This window comes from Lytechinus variegatus, chromosome 16, assembly GCF_018143015.1.
Source record: "Lytechinus variegatus isolate NC3 chromosome 16, Lvar_3.0, whole genome shotgun sequence".
Classification (NCBI taxonomy): Eukaryota; Metazoa; Echinodermata; class Echinoidea; order Temnopleuroida; family Toxopneustidae; genus Lytechinus; species Lytechinus variegatus.
The window spans coordinates 3,263,675-3,280,893 of NC_054755.1; the positions used below are offsets into that span (position 1 = coordinate 3,263,675).

The 17,219-nt window shown below is 35.8% G+C and overlaps 1 protein-coding gene across 11 annotated transcripts in view; it reads left to right on the forward strand.

The window, feature by feature from the left end:
* Positions 1–953: 953 nt before the first annotated feature.
* LOC121429542 (muscleblind-like protein 3) overlaps positions 954–17,219 on the forward strand; it is a 79,011-nt gene continuing 62,745 nt past the window's right edge. For 4 of the 11 annotated variants that reach the window (XM_041626607.1, XM_041626608.1, XM_041626611.1 and 1 more), the window contains exon 1: positions 10,193–10,437. In XM_041626607.1, the coding sequence (XP_041482541.1) occupies positions 10,300–10,437 (138 nt within the window). In that variant the 5' untranslated portion in view covers positions 10,193–10,299. The other 7 variants (XM_041626602.1, XM_041626603.1, XM_041626604.1 and 4 more) reach the window with 6 other exon arrangements.

The window sequence follows — 17,219 nt, forward strand, 5'->3', positions numbered from 1 at the left end:
TCAAAACCTATCTATTCTCACTTTTGTAGTTTTTGTTGTATTTGATGTAGTTTAATAATGTAGTGTAGTTTAATTCAATAGAATTTGTAAAATAATCGTAATTCAATAAGTCTTCTAATTGATATTAAGATATCTTGATATTAAGCGCTCTATAAATGCAATATTATTATTATTGTTAGCCCTGTTGCAAAGTAGCTAGAAAGTTGTCAAGTGTGTCCATTTGGATTTCTCCATTGGGATTTGTAAATGAAAGTAAGCAAAAAACGGCAAATTTTGTCATTTTTTGCACAGCTTTGCCCACTGAGAATAGAATCTAGAGTTTAAGAGTGTTTTACTTGTGATTTGACAATTGTTATCGCTGGCAGCTGTTAAAAGCTTCTGAAATGACTGTATTGATTATTTAGGAACAGATTTTAGATTGAATCTCATGGACAAGGTGCTTCTTGAATATACCAAGAACAGTCCTTGAAAGATGCTGAATTTTCAATTTCATTTTCAATTGATAGATATTTTCTGGAACAGTGTATTGATTATACAATATTTCATTATAATATAAATATACTATATAGATAAAGTGTGGTTTCAATTCCCAAGCAACAATAGTGTATTTTATAAACACCTGGGAGGGGGTGGGGGGAGGGGCTGTTTGATCTCATTTACCGTACTGCTAGACTATGTTATAATCAAAATCTTATCTCATATGATAGAAAATGAATAAGATTGCTTTACTGATATGAATGTGTTATGCATTATTGTGAGATATTGTTTTTCAATTTCGGCTTATTTCTTTTTTTTTAATATATGATTATCATTACTATAAATTATAAGATATTTTTATTGTGACAAATAAGCATTTTTAAATCATTCCTTGAGGCAAGGCTAGCCTAATGATTTGTACACACAGTTTTAGACCCAGAAAAATCCCTAAGAGCGATGTGTGTTTAGTAAACAGGCAATGCGTGGTGTTAACGTGAGATGCACTGCTATATTGGTACTGTTTTGGTTAATGACCATTGTAAGAGACTCCATCTTGGTGTTTTAGGAAGCCAAGTTTGAGTTTTTGACGATGAATCAGGAATTGATGTCGCAGATCGTTCTAGGTCTTGCCCTGTCTCATGCAAAGCAGTGTAAGGTGAGTAGCAGAAGGACGTAAGGGATTTGTTCTTTTCATTAAACTGATTGTATGCTCGTTGTAAGCCATTGTTCCTGTGATCACTTTAAATGTAGCACTGCAACATATGCTCCAGTCCACAATCAATATTAATATATGTAGTACTTAGCCTAAAAGTAAAAATTACTTTTACACAATGTTTCTTTTCATTATTGACAAGAGGCTTTCAGGGGGGTGTTTCACAAAGATTTAAGTAGGATTTAGAGTCGCACTTAAATGCCGAGTTACATACGGTATGAAAGGCTTGACCGCATTGGTCAGATTGTGTCATGAGGACGCGCACTAATGCGTATCTATCAATAAGATCACGCGTTGCATATCATGTATGCATCGGTATTTAAGTGCGACTTAAGTCATACTTAACAAATCTTTTTGAAACACCCCCCTGAAAGCCTCTTGTCAATAATGAGAAGAAACATTGTGTAAAAGTAATTTTTACTTTAGGTTAAGTACTACAAGGTTACATTTATCTTGGTAAGTTCATTTCATATCTTGACGATCAGAGGCACATCTAACTTATTTGAAGTCTATACATTTTATCTATATTTTTTACACTTTGTGTATCATTTACATTTTGCATTTGTGTTAGCCCTATATTGTTTTTGGAGAAATATTGAATTAAGACTTATTTTGAAAGAAAAATAATAAATCTTTCTTGATGTCATTGGCAGAACAACTTGGAGCATATAGGCCTAGGCTGTGAAATACAGTATGTTGCAATCCAATTGTCAGTAGCTTGTAATGAATAAAAGGTTCCCATGCAATGTAGCAATCTCAGAAACGAAGATAGATCAGATTACATGAAACACCTCATCTTGTCACAAATTGCACTTTGCGCAGGAGCTTCCTCTTTTTAACGGTGTTGACGTAGAATTTAAATCACGTACCCAAAAAGCATGTCCCGCTCACAGGCAAAGCGACTGTCGAACCACTAAAAGTGAATTATCCTAAAGAAAATACAGCACACAAAAAGACAAGGTGAGGCAATTCAATTCGGAGTGAGTAACTTTGAAAATATTTGACAGTCCTGTCTTGCGCCCTTTTCTAAAAAAACGAAGAAAGAATTGGGGCTAAGGCGAGAGCAGGAATCCTTGGCCTTGTTTTGATAGTCTCCCGATTGGGAAACACAGCAATAACATCAGGGGGGCTGAGGAATAAGAAATAAAAAGAGGAAAGGAACGTGTCTAAAATGTGTTTTCCCATGGTTTTAGACCTCAGAAGAACAGGAGTGTCCCGTTCTAGGTTGATGGAACTGAGCAATGCAAGACTGTAGTGATTTTTGGAGATTGATGTGAGGGTGGGGTCTAGAAGAGCATGGGTAGAGCATGATGTGGTGGGGATGGGATGGGGGGGGGGTGAAATATCATGTGCATTGATGTTTAATAAAATGCTATCTTGTTCTCTCAGTTTCTAATTGACTTCATTATGTACCATCATTCTTGTATATGGGATAAAAATAGCTTTATTAAAAAAACTAATGCTTATAATTAGGCCCTACCTATTATCTGTCATCTTTTTTTTAACATCATATTTTCTATTTCTCTGGAAATATAATTTATTTAGGAATGTCTATTTCCCTTTACAATTTTATGTTTTAATTATTGTGACATTTATTTAAAACAACTTATTCATGACCATAGTTCTGAAAGGGACCTCTCTGCTCTCTTTGTCTTTCTTCAAAAGCAATTTTGAATTAACATATATGTTTTTTGTTGTTGTCATGGAAAATGAAGGACAACACAGAAAAAAGGTTTGAGTGCATTTTTGTCAGTTCCGGAAATTCTCCTTTTACATTCATCAATCATGTACCCAAGATGGGGGCGGGTATTGACTTGGATAGAGATCTATGTTATTGAAGTTCAAGTTTAAACGGAACATGGGAATTCTTCTGTCATTTCCAAGTACTTTGCTTAGATCGTTCTGCCTTTTAATGCTCCCATACATGCAACCAGTGGTTGTTTGTTTCTCGGCTGCAGCGATGGCCCATGACATACGTACAGTTCCATTTTATGGCTGTTCCCCCGTCGAGATGTGTAACATGACCGCCACATATGAACATTTCCATTTCTTGACCTTTCGCTTGCCTTGCTTCACCATCTTATATTTCAACTCCTGTAGACATGCTTGGAAAACAAGTGAATTTGATTTTCATAGTTGTAAATTTTCCAGATTGTCGGATAGTAATTGAGGAGACATCTTGTATTCTAGATTTGGATATTTTTTTATTTCTTAAATGAGGTTTGTCGTATATGCTCTGCTCACATTTGCTCACGTTGTTGGTGATGTCATTTTGTGTTACCATGGTTATTGATCATTCTTGTGGAGTAATTTGAGAAGAGACGGAATGTAACGAGGGCAGATTCAAGGTTAAAGCTTTTTTTTTGTGAGAAAGTTGACCAGAAGAAAAAATGTAGACAGGACTTGGTGAGAGGAACAGTGAGATCTGGAGATGGGTAGGGGGGATGGAGGGAGGGAGGGGAATGTTTAGTAAGGAGTGATGTTTGACCTATCATTTCCAAGTTACTGAACCTGGGTCTATTATTGGTGGAATAAGTAAATATTACCGATTCAATTATATTAATTATATCAAATTGTATGTCATGCAGACAGGGTGGTTGTGGAAAGCAGTTTTTAAACTGAATTTGCTACCTTGTATGAATAAAACTACAACTAAATAAATTTGAGTAAAGACTGAATGTAAAAGTGATGGGTCCCAAGGTTAAAACTTTTCCTCCATGGGGAAAATGACCCAGCAAAAAAATACCTCACATTATCCAGAAAGAAACGGGTTGTGAAAACGTAAAAATACACACCCCATGTGCGCATTTTACCGTATGTTAGTTCGATCGTGCGCATATTCACAAATCCTTTTTGTTTTGTTGTTTTGCTTTTATTCTGTATCACATTTTTACACCGAACATGTAGAATATAATCTGAACTTTCTCAGTGGTTCTTTTCTACACTGATCTCATATGATATTCCTTCAAATCACTGTTTAAATATATTTATTTTTTGTATATATTTACAGCATTGGAAAGAGTTATTTCATTTTGAGAGTGTTACAGAATGTACTAGATATTACTGAATCTATATCTGCAGCATTGTGCTTTTTTAAAACATATGACAAATTATTGGAAAAGGCTATTGGACACTACAACGAACATTTTTGCCACAAAATGAATTACAAAGATAAAAAAAATTGTTGAATTGATTTTGTATCATCTTTTAGGTTGAAGTTTGAATCCATATGTGTAAATATCATAATTATCTGGTGCCCTCACGAGGCGATGTTTAACGAGGATATTAAATTATTGATGGAATATTGGAAAAAATAGTTGGAGGATGGACGCGGAAGACTTGTTGTTTCCCTTTCTCTTTAGTTTCTCTTTCATCAGGCTTTTTCTTATGGTTTGGTCTCGTGTTGACAGTTAGAGACTTGATTGATCAGTGTCGGCTCAGAGAGGGGGTGGAAATGGGCTTGTTTTTAACAGGTTCCTCTCCAAACTTTTCACACACTTGTCATCCGCATTTAGCTTGTGTCTGTTGCCTAGCAACGCGACTCAATAGTGATTTCACTGTAATAACAGAGACGTGTCCATCGCTCTTGAAAATGGAGTGATGGGGAGATGTTGTAAAAGAGGAATCAAACACAGCTATTGTTCCCTCTTTTGAAGAATTGTATGTAAGAATGACTGTAGCAACTGATTTTGTTGATATTACGGTAGTTTTTATAGGTATTTTTAGAAACAGGAACTTTTGAGACAAAAGATGCTACTAGTTAGGGATCAGTTTCATACATCGTGATATCTTGGTTGTACAAGGTGTATAAAACGAAAGCAAAACAAGGAAGAATTAACAAGCCTATTTTATTTCTTTTAATCGTGAGGTGTGTTGTTGCTATTGGTTGTACCGAGAGTAGTCACAAAGAAGTATCATGGCTAAAAAAGGTAACAGACCAAGGATATTTCTTAAGATATCTTTACAGTTACGTATGGCTTTAGGAATGACTTTCAGGAAAAGACCGAGGGTGTTTCCGAAGATATATTTACAGTTACGTATGGCTTTAGGATTGACTTGAGTTGCGCAAGCACAATTTATCATCTTTGAGTTTTAGATAGTATTCAAATTTGATATTTAGAGAAATTAAGATGTTGATCAACATTCTCATTGTAATCAAATGTTCTTTCGAATGTTAAATCAAGTGAATTCCTGCCATAGTTCTATTTCATTTGATTTCAATGCAGGTATGTTTTGCCACAGTTTAATTCATACCAGCAAAACTACTGGCACTATTGTCATGCTTTGTTTCAAAGAGAAAGACAGGAAAACCGATGTACCGTCCATTTTGTCCTTCAAATTAGGACCGGATATAAAACTGTTTGAAGTTGTAGAAAAAAACTTTCTTAACCCTGATTGTTCCCATCACCCTTGAAGTTGCAGGGGATTGATTAGATATGATTAATATGCCATATCTTTGCCATTTATAATACTCCAAGGAGAGCAGCATGGTACATGCTAGAATGTTTGTTACGTGCCTATCTGCCCCAGCGGAACCAAAACGCAATTCATGTTGCAATTCTTTTAAAACTCAAAATGGAAATACAAGAACCCCCTGTCATGCTTTTTGTTTTCAAATTTCTTGACAAATGGGACCAGCTGTTTTCAATTAATTTCCAGAGCGTACCCCTCCCCGCCCCCGTTCTCTATTCCTTGTTGGATATGAAGGGGTGCTCTCGATGGGATGGTTACCATGGTAACATGGAGGATCATGGGATAGGGATGCTCTAGGCGAAGGGGATGAATCGTTTGAATCTTGCACTTTTATTCACTTGAGATCGTTCAAATGGAATAGTCCTTGCGAGTGCAGCAGACAATGAATAAGATAACTCGATAAACCTCAGGATGCAAGAAATAAAATAAGAAGCAACTTATCTAGATCAGGACCCTGTTACAAACAGCTTAGCAATTGATCGTGGCACTGTTTTCTACGATTGATTGCATTGATTATTGTGTGTGATCAGTCGTATAAATCATCCTCACAGTCAATTGCTAAGCTTCGTGAAACAGGCCCAGCTTATTGCTTCAGAAATAGGCATCTTAGTGATCAACTTTCTATGACTCACAAGTGAATTACTCCTGTGTATCAATAGGTTTTCCTTTCCTATCTCGATCTATGATATACTCTTCCCCTCTCGTGCTGTATTGCTTCTCTGTGATGGGGAAGGCCGAAATAAATGACTAAAAAGCATGTTTAATGAAAACCTGTTGAACGACCGATTGATGAAATGAAACACTAATAGAGCCAGATTCCACAGCCCTCAAGAAGAAGGTTAGAATTATCAAGCTTTCTGATGAAGAAGGACGTTAGCTAAGCGTTAGTTGAACTTCGTGAATTGGTGTATTTATGGGAGTTTTTGTAATCGGGATGATGTACAAATACCTGTATACACGTGAATTTTTTGTTTGTCCATTTGTTCGTAGAATTGCAGCTCAACATGAGTTATTCAAGCTTCCTACTGTTTTATCGTTATGGGAAAGATATAGGTCTACATGTAGGCAAGGCTCCACACTAACTTTTTTTCTTGGTGGCCCAAACAATCTACCAAAATCATCAATTTCATATTTTTGGTGGCCCTAAAACAATAGAAAACATTACAATTTATCAAAACTTTGGTAGCCCAACCGGGCCACCAAGTGTTGGCTTTTACAGAATTTTGGTGGCCCGACTCTCATTTTTGGTTGCCCCGGGCCACCGGGCCACTGCTAATGTCGAGCCCTGATGTAGGCCTTTACTCTGTTTTATCCTGAGGAAGATGAAGGCTCATAACAAATTTGAGGCTTATAATAAACATATGATTGTAAAAGCATTAACTGGATTTGATTTGTCATTTAGGCCTTGATATATATATATATTTTTACAAACACATCTTTGATTTTAGCTGCGTCTTTCTTTGTCTTCTTCTCACTTTCTCTTGTGTAGTCTATTAAAGATAAATACCACTTTTTGTAATGATCTCAAAATGAGTTCGAACAGAATCCAATAGAATTATTACCCAAGTGTTTGTATGTATGAATAAAAAGTATTTGTCCAAGTGGCTCTGGAAGAAAATGCGTCATTCCTGAGAAATTAGCAAAATAAGCACGGAATTCCATCAAATGTCGGGTATTTTTCCGAGCAATATTACTACACTGTACCACATAGGTTTTCCTGTATTAGTGATCATCACAATTATCGGTTTTCTGCTTATATGTCGTGATTTCACAAAGATGAGTATATTTCAATGTACCAGATCTAGATCTATGATAATATTATGGCAATTAACCTTGATTTGAAAGAATTTCTCATGAAATAATTGTTTGCTGCAACTACTGTCTTTTACCTCTAATACCCTTTTCATGAACCCAATTATGCGGCTAATAGCAGCATAATTTAGTCGTAAAATCGGAGGAGGACCAGAGTTATCCGCATTATTTTGATGCTGCAATTATCCGCATTATAGCAGCATCAGGACCAGATTTTGACTGTATGAACGCATTTCGAAAGTATTGCGGATAATTGCCATGGAGCGGTCACAAGGTCACCCTTTTCCAACGCAACAGCATCGGAGGGGATGTGTGCGGTTGCCATGACGATTATCCTTTTTCAGGACGGGCGCTGGTAAAAATAGTGCGGATTATTTTCGGAGTTTGTGAAGGCAATTTTTATTGAATTATACGCATTATTCTTAGGCGGCTAATTGGAGGATAGGTTTATGAAAGGGCAAAAGATAAGTTTATTTCAATGTACCAGATCTAGATCTATGATAATATTATGGCAATTAACCTTGATTTTAAAGAATTTCTCATGAAATCATTGTTTGCTGCTACTACTGTCTTTTACCTCTTTAACATTCTCTCCTCCCTCTCCATTTCTCACTCTCTTGTCAAGTGAGTGCAATCTGATAATCTTAAAGTAAACACAATGTCTGGCCTCTGTTTTGTGATTCGTCTCTTTGTCCTTCGTTCTATTCTCCACTCTCTCCTTTGTGTACCGAGCGATGGGGTTATAACTCCCCCTACTAATGCTTGAATTACGCACTTTTGAGGGGTTCTTCACTAGTTTAACTTTGCAGCCAGAAATATATCTTGCTTCCAGGAGGTAGTAATTCCACTATTGATGAGAATTGATTCTTGAATTCAGACTTTTATTCATGTAGGAAGTAACCAATCTTGAATCGATTATTCCAATATAATCATATAGGCCTACAGGTAACTCTGCCTAAGTTGACCTTCCATCAGTCAAATAATCGCTTAAGACAAAATAAATTTTTAGACCTGATTATTGAAAAACATGTTCTATACCTCTTCTAAGTCGGGTTTTTCCTAAGTCGAATGAGCACTGGTACCAAGAGATTGGATGTAGGCAGATTACCTGTATAATTAGAAATAAAGAAGAACCCTCCTGATATAGTCATGTTGGGTCCAAATTTTCAATCTTTCAGTTCGAAACTTAGTTGTAAACCGAAAATGGTTATATATATATATAGGTTAAGAGAAACCAAAACAATAAGACTACAAAGGTCTTTGAATAAAAGGTTTTAACCTTTAATTTTGAAAGTAAACATGAGAAAACACATTTCTACCCCCTAGCATCCTGCGTCATATGAAACCAAGTTCACTTACAGAAATACCTACTGGCCTAAAAACTAAATCTAAGTAGAATATTCTTTTTTTCCAGAAAGAAATCCAACTGAACATTTTTAAGTGTCTTGCATCTCCCAAAGCAATGATATGCAAATGAATCTTCATTATTACATCACAACGGAATAAATAACATTACCTGGCCGGTATGCAGATCAAGCAAGATGGTTCCAATCAATTGCGGTTACAATTAACAAACTTGGGGAAAAACATGGGTAGTTGATCACTGCTCGGGTTTTAACAGTAATTCATGATCAAAGTAGAACGTGCCGACCACACCTTGGCATTGCCTGCCCTGCATGTCCCCATCTCCTGGGCTTCTTCGACATCATGGAATCGTGGGTTGTACGAGGGGTCGAAGGTCACTGTCGGCTGAAACTCCTGTGGAAGGGATGTTTACTCTCTGGTCTCGTAGCTCTATCGGGGAGCATGTTTGTTTCTCAATTTGGGGGAGCATTTTCGGCACCCCCTTAGCATACGTAGTCTTGGTTGTGTGGGTGTTTTGCAGTATAAACATTGAGAGATTTGTTGGTACCGGTTTCTTTATATTGTGATAGGAATGTATATAGCCTGCTTCGTTTGCTTCCGTGTGTTATATTAGTCTTGAGGGATCCAGGTTTGATACAAATTTCTAGGTTGTATTTGGTATGAGTTTGTTTTCATGGATAGGATAACGAAAGTAGACAAGAAAATATCAGTTTCATGGCATTAGAAGGACATTGACCTTGTTAAATCTATCATTGCCATTTAAACTCCCCATACTATGGGTTTCAATATTTCAAAATTCATTGCAAAGATACAGGCATTTGAATCTTGCAACAAATCTTTCTAAATATACCTGTAATAGACTTCTAACCTTTCAACATCATCAACAAGTTCCCCTAAATTTTTTTATTCCCATGAGTGAAGATTTGTATGAATGTGTTGCATAATGATAGATAATAGTTTTCATGTATATTTTACTTGAAATTTAGAATCTACTGATTTCTTTTATAAAATGAAGAGTACCAACAAGTTTTTATAGTGAAATCTGATGAGGATTATGAACTAATCAAGTAGGTGTATATCATGTTCAGGAAATGTATTCCATATTTAATTGAGCCTTTTTTTCTAGTTGTGTAAAAATTGTTTGTGGGTTTTCTTGGAAACCATAGGTAACTAAAATAGAAATCAAACTGTAAAAAATATATAACTGTGAAAGATTTTCTTTTGATGTGATAAAAAACAAATTTGTTTATCTGGAGAGGCAAAGTTCATGTTTTCCCTTTTTATAGATTTATTGAATAGTTGTTCATTCCCATCCAAATTGATATAGATAACACGAAGGCCTGTATTTGCATTTTCCGCGAATACACCCACCCCATGCAGGGTCTCTGGTGACTAGACTATGAACCCCAATGAGTGACTGGTTCCCAAGTATAGCATTGCATACATGAATGATCTGAAGTATGTGTGCAGTGTGTCTGCACATTGGAGTCATCACCACCACCATACCTCTCGCTCTCGTTCGTTCCGTGTACAGCCAAGTCAAAGAGCCAGTTCACCCAATCAGCTTTTTTATATCAGCCTGCAGGAATAGCACACCGGTAAATGTTCCTCTTTTATTGACCAAATTCCATGTTGTCTCTTGTCTCTGTGTAATTATGCTTCAGACGGGCCATTGAGTTGTAAGAGAAGACAAAACCCATGCAAGCTTAGTTTGATTGAATATCTCGTTCTGTCTCTCTGTCTGGTTTGCGTGAGCTTGGCTCTCGCTGTGTAAGGTTTTTTTTTTCACATGGACTCCAAACACCTATGAGGAAGTGGTATTCGATTTTTGCTTATCTCTCGATGGACGCAGCCTTCACGTGGGCACCTTGCATGTTGTCTGGGTAAAGCGTTGCATTCTTTGTGCATGAAATCGAGTACATGATCGACCCGAGGCAAAGCGCATGGTTTCTTACCTGTCGGGTTGTAGTCAACGTCGCCTGTGCCCGAGCTTCCGTCCACAAAATGAGAATCGGTGGACGACAGCCACACTGACAAAGCCTCTCTTCTTGAGGATTTGATTACTGAAAGATTTGCGTCATTTGCTTTAGCGGGATTGACGAGTTTGACTTTTGAGAGAAGAGCTAGGCTGAGGAAGAAGAAGGACACCTTAAAGACGAAGAGTCGGGGGCCTCCATGCAGGTAACATTCGAGCTGTAAACGTCTTGTTGTAAAGCAATAAAATATTCAATGCGCTGTGAAGTTAGGAGCGATAGAAAGGTTTATTTGTATATTGACACTGAGCACTGCTTACGTTTGCTCTATACTGCATATGTAGGTTGGGACGGGTTAGAATGTGAGATCTATGAACCTATAAATCTGACTATTGAGTCCAGGACTCTCTTCTATTCTAAACCTAATCTCACTAAAATATTGAGAGTCGAGCCTTGTCTATAGCGCATTGTTTCTATTTTGCTTTCATTCTGTAGCTTGTCATATTCAAGTGCTATTAAAATTGACATTCGTATAATATAATGTTATAGAAACGTCCATCTTACATAGTTAAAGGCATATTTATAGTATTGGAGAATATGGCGTAGTGCTATTCATTGCCGATATGATGCACACAACACAAAGCTCTGCTTGTAGATGAATTTTTCTGGTTGATAAATATGTGGTTTGTTCATGGATTAGTGTTTTTGTGTTTGCAGGAATGTACCGGATTATTGCGAAAATGATTTTCATTTCATGTAGTAATTCAAGAGGATGGGGAAATCATGTCTTCATGAAAACAGATTGGTTTCAAAAAGGGAATTGTAAATTCTTACAAATTGGAAATCATCAGTGTAAGATTCTAAGAGGTATGAAAAAATATAAAAATGCTGACTCATACAAGTTGTACATTTTATCTCATATTTTTACTAGGAATGGCATGTTAAAAATGCTTTTTATCTTAGGTAGTTAAGGTGTTATTGGTATGATAACTTTTACTGTTTTTATAATTGGATTATTCATAAATTAGATAGGTTTTGCAATTACAAAACTTCTGACCATTCTTATATTGAAGTTACATTTCATTTGATAATTCCTATCTTACACCCAAACAAAGTCAAATAAATTATACATATTTCATTTTCATGAATTATATTAGAAGCCTAAAATAATGAACAGAACAGACAAATGAAATTGGCTTCAAAAGAACCAAAGTTTAAAAATAATAATTTCTTAAATGAAAATTGATATTGTCTACTGTAAAAACCTTCCTCTTCAAGTTCACAAGATAATACCAATGTAGAATATCATTGATAAATATTGAAAAAAAATGTTTTCATCTGTTAAATTTGCCATCATGATAATGTAATATCTTAATTGCGAATATCGCTCTTAGTAATCAAGCAGTGTGTTGCCAATTTGCATAGAGATTAATAACGGGTAGGATTAAAAACCCAGACAAGGCTGTAGCTTCGTGTCAGATGAATTGGAAAAACCATGCTGGATCTTTCCCACTGTCAAGGTTAAAAGAAATTAATTAGCTTTGGTGCTTCGAAACATTTAAATTAATAATGTGGCTGGTGAAGCTAAGCAATTTTGAGGTGCAAATACTTTTATAGGTAATTGTATTTGTATATGGCTGTATACATGCATAGGATGGGGAGTACACTTAATAGCCCCTTCCCTAGCCTTTTTGAGAGCCCCTAGCCCTAGTCTTTACCCTACCTTTTTGTTACAAATTGTCACAATATTCCACTAAAAGTTTGCATCAGATCATTTTATTTAAATCTAAAAATACAAATAACTGAGTGCATCAGATGAATCAGTCATTTTCAATTCACTCCTTCATTGGTGTAATCTCGATAATGGGAGAGATTCTTGCCCACCTTTCCCCTTATAACATTAAGATTACAATTTTTACAATTTATACACTGCATATAATGGGAGATCCATTGTTTGCATGCCTGGCAAATTTTACTAAATGGGAATATATTTTCAGTATTATATTAATTAGGTATTGGAATAAAGTCCATGATATATTGGCTTGAATATATTATTCAGAATAAAATTAATGCTTAGTTACAGGACAATTCATACTTAGTTACAGGACAATTCATACTTAGTTATTTTGTCTTTGATAAGCATAAGGTAATATTAAAAATACAGTTTTGTGTATTGTCTAATTGTTATGCTAGTGCAATTTATCTTTTTGCCAAAACAAATCTTGACAAAGATACAAATGCAGAGATGTTAGTGTCTGGAATATATATATCTATAAGGATCTGGAAAGCAAATTTAAATGATCATTGCCTTACCATTTTTTAATCGTATATTGTTAATACTTCCTTGTTTGTTCTGAACAAAAAATAAGCTATTTCTGTTGAAATGTCAATATCTTTTAAAAGCCATTTCCTTAAAGATCTAGTTAGCAGATCACAAGGTTTATATCTCCATGTAATGTTGCTGTAAGCTTTACGTGGATGCCATTGTTCTTGATGAAATATCAATTCCTTCAACAATGGTGTATCTTGATAAAAGCCGTTCTTAACATTTCGGATGATTTTACAGTCTGGTTGATTAGAATTGACAGACTCTTCCTTTACAGTATACTCCTAACAACCTGGTATAAATGTCATTCAAGTAAAATACAAAAGATAGTACAACCTCGGTACCATGATTACCTTTTAAAGTTAAATAATAGATCTGCCATAGTTGCTATTATTAACATTTACAAATATATTACCTTTATTACCTTCAATCAATTTTTTGTAAGTTACGCTGCTTTACTTATAATTTTATGTGCTTCATCTTTATTTCCACTCTTTCTTTCAGAAAATCATCAAATACTCCCTATTGAGTGATCAGTTAGGCCTGAACCCCTCTTGGGCCCTGTTTCACAAAATAATTTATTGTTATATGAACATTTGATTTCAATGAAAGATGTAGGCATACTGTGTTTCTGTTTTGAAGGGGGTGTTGTGAAAATTGAATAACATTGAAATCAAATTATTCTGTTTGGGGAAGTGAACTTTTATCTGTATTTCTGTTTTTGTATTGTGGAAACGCAGGCTTTCAATTGAAATCATTAGTGTTGATATTTCCACCTGTTGATGAAGTCTCGGTCAAGTCCCCACCCCACCACCCCTCCTAGCACCTGCCCCTAGCCATACCCTAACCACCCACCAAGACAAAACATACTCACAACATACAAAATCAATGTCATGCTCGATCCGTCACATTCCCATTTACTCTTGACGAGCTTAACCCTCCTTTTACCAGCAGACTCATTCTACTGGAGACAAAATGTGTTATAAACCTCCCTTGGGAGTGACAGGATTAATTTGATTTACATCCAAAGTTTAATCTGTCAAGCTTATTGCACATGGATGTTGTCCCTGGAACATGGTGAAGAGTTGTATTTACAATGCAGATTAGGGCGGCTTCGGTAACCTGTTTCAAAAGCAAAGTATTTTTTCTTACAAAAATATTCAAGCTTTGTTGAACATCTTGAAAGACCTAGGAAATAATAATAATCATAGCTGACTCACAGGGTTTTTGGTCGGATAAAATAATGGAAAAGAGGTTTTGGAAAGATTGAATATTTTAAGGAGTGTTGTCGAGGGAGTGGTAGTAGAGTGATTGAGGTATGTGCACTCAATTCCAAGGATCTATGAATACATTATTATTTGATGGAGGATAATAACGCATTGATTGTGTCAGGTATAAAACTGGGCTGAATAAAGTTGTCAGGCATTTTCAGGAAGTATCTAATATTTCATTAAAAGCGAGTAAGGAGGGTGATCTGAAAAGTTTTCAATGAAGTGTCAACGATGGCACCCAGGCCTAACATGGAAACGATCTTTATTCTAGATATTGAATTTTTATTGCAACTGATATGATTCAAATGTTGCAAATTGTAGAATCTATAAAGAAACAATGTATGATGAACCCACAATAAACTTTAACGATAGAATAGGCATAATTGTTATTTATACAGTCAACTTACTGTGCAGTATTGATTAAAGGTATTATTTAACTTTGTGAGCAGCCGATTTAAAAAATTCTCAAACCAAGATGAAACATGTGTACAAGTGCATGTATTAGAACTAATAAACCCTGAAAACAACCATTATTGAGAATGAAAAGCTAAAACTAAGGGGCAAACCCCGATTTTGTAAATAGGCGTCTTATAGACACCTAAATAGTACACATAAGTGTATAGGATGAAATTAAGATGGTGTTTCCGGTCACTTTATATTTCAATTTTTGAAGCACTAAATAATCATTTTCGAACGCAATTTTTTCTGGGCTTCATTTTTGGAACATATCACAGACACAGGTGACAAGTGTGACCTTCTAGCTCAGATTTTTCAAAAGTCAAACCAATGTTAACCAATCACTTTAAGTAGGTGGCTTGCAAAACACCAAAGTATGGTGATGCCTTAAAAAAGATCGAACTGCATGCAATTTTGCTTGCCTGTGAAATAATTAGTAAATTAGTTTAAGGATGAAATCATGGTGGTTTGTAAGACAATTTTTTTGGTTTCTTATCCTTAATCCCACCTGTAAAGGAATATGTTGGGTGGTTTTGTTTCCCCTAATTACTAGCATGTAGCTATGTTAGAGGAAGCAGTTGTTGTGGTCTTTGAGTCAGGAGGTTCTCTTAAGAATTATCTTTTTTTTGTTCTTTCAGAAGATTTTGGTATAAAATTGGTAGAAAGGCACTGGAGTTGAGTTTGTTTTGTGGTGAAGAGTTCAGATAAATTATGGGTCAATCAAGAAAATTTTGGGTGCCATTTGGATAGACTTACCTGATAGTTACAAGACTATTAAGGGTCATAAGGTGGAAGGAAAAATAGACAGATAAAAGGCTTATTTTAAAATAACATTAAAGAAAACTTGAATAAAGGTAAAAGTTTAAAAAAGAAGAAAAAAGATGAGGCAAAGAAGATGAGAAAGAATGCTGGGGTGATACAACTAAGGAAGGAAACAAAGATGTAAATTTAAATTAAAAGAAAGAAGCATAATGATGGTAGGCCCTATAAAGGAAGGAGGAGAAGGAGAAAAGAAAAGATAATTGTTAAGGTAATTAATGTTAAGCTATCAACATCTCACATCTAGGTAACGGAGGCAAAACAAGAAAGAAGAATGAAGAATGTGCTCTTAAATCTCATGGCATGAAAAAATTACATGTAGTTTATTAGGGAAAGGAGGAGTTGAGCACACATATGCAAACCTCATGCCATCTTGGGATGAGAGAATGTGGTAGAGAAGCAATGAAGCATGACCAGTAGAGATGGATCCGTAAAGCCCCTCAAGCTTCCCTAAACCCTTGGTAGTAGTACCAACAGCCAGACCTGGTAGCCAAGGTCACTCCACTGCTAATTAAACGTCTAGACAAAACGTGACCTGACTTGGGTCAGCATGGACTCTGCTGCCAGCTGAGAAGAGAAAATATACAAGCACAAGAGAGAGTGATCCTTTCTCTGGCTGTAGCAAGCAACAGGTTGCAGGTGAATGGCCCCAGGGAGAATGGCAGATAAATGATACCATTCTGTTGGGAACTGGAGGTGTTTGATTTCATTAGGGCTTCAATCTGGATGCCGATTGGGTGTTGGTGTTTTTGTGTGACCTACAAATTAATGCCAAATTTAGAACTGCGAGGGATATAATCGCGCTGTCAGTGATGTCCTGAAACTTCAGATTTGTTTAAATGGCAAACTTAATCCTGTCATTTGATAGCTGTTTGTGTTATTTTGTATCCTTCTTCATTTTATGACAAATCTTCAGAGTTCTTTGACTTGGAGGCATGTATGGAAGTAAGAGCGCTACTCCCACTCGATATCCAGTGTTTTTCATCTTGGCGCTCAAGGCATTGCAAGCCATCTTGAAAGAAGAGATGCAAAAGTTTTCTTCACCATTGAAACATGGGGAAAGATCCCACTGAATTCCAATTTAGCATAAGTTGGAAACAAATGTTTGATGCTAAAAGCTTCCATTAAATTTAGCCCAGACTTAGACTGTGATTTAGGTTAAACAGGTAATATGAATAAGGGCCTTAGTGTTTTATCTTCATTCATTCTGGGCATTTACATTATAGTAAGCGATGGTACTGCGATAGCACTTTCATTGAAGGTCAAAGTTCATTAATTACAGATATTTAAAGAACTACTATGATTCAATATGATGAAAGCAACGAAAGACAACTAAGTATGAAAATATTTGGTATTTATTACAAAGTGGGCTTCAATTTCCAACTTCCCAATTGACAATGTCACAAAATTTCTAGGATTATACAGTAATGCATCTGCTTAATCTCAAGTAAATGATAACGAAGGATAAAACATAGACCATTTGATGCTGACTTCTCGCCTGTTGGCAGAGTGACTTATCATCATGATATCTATTG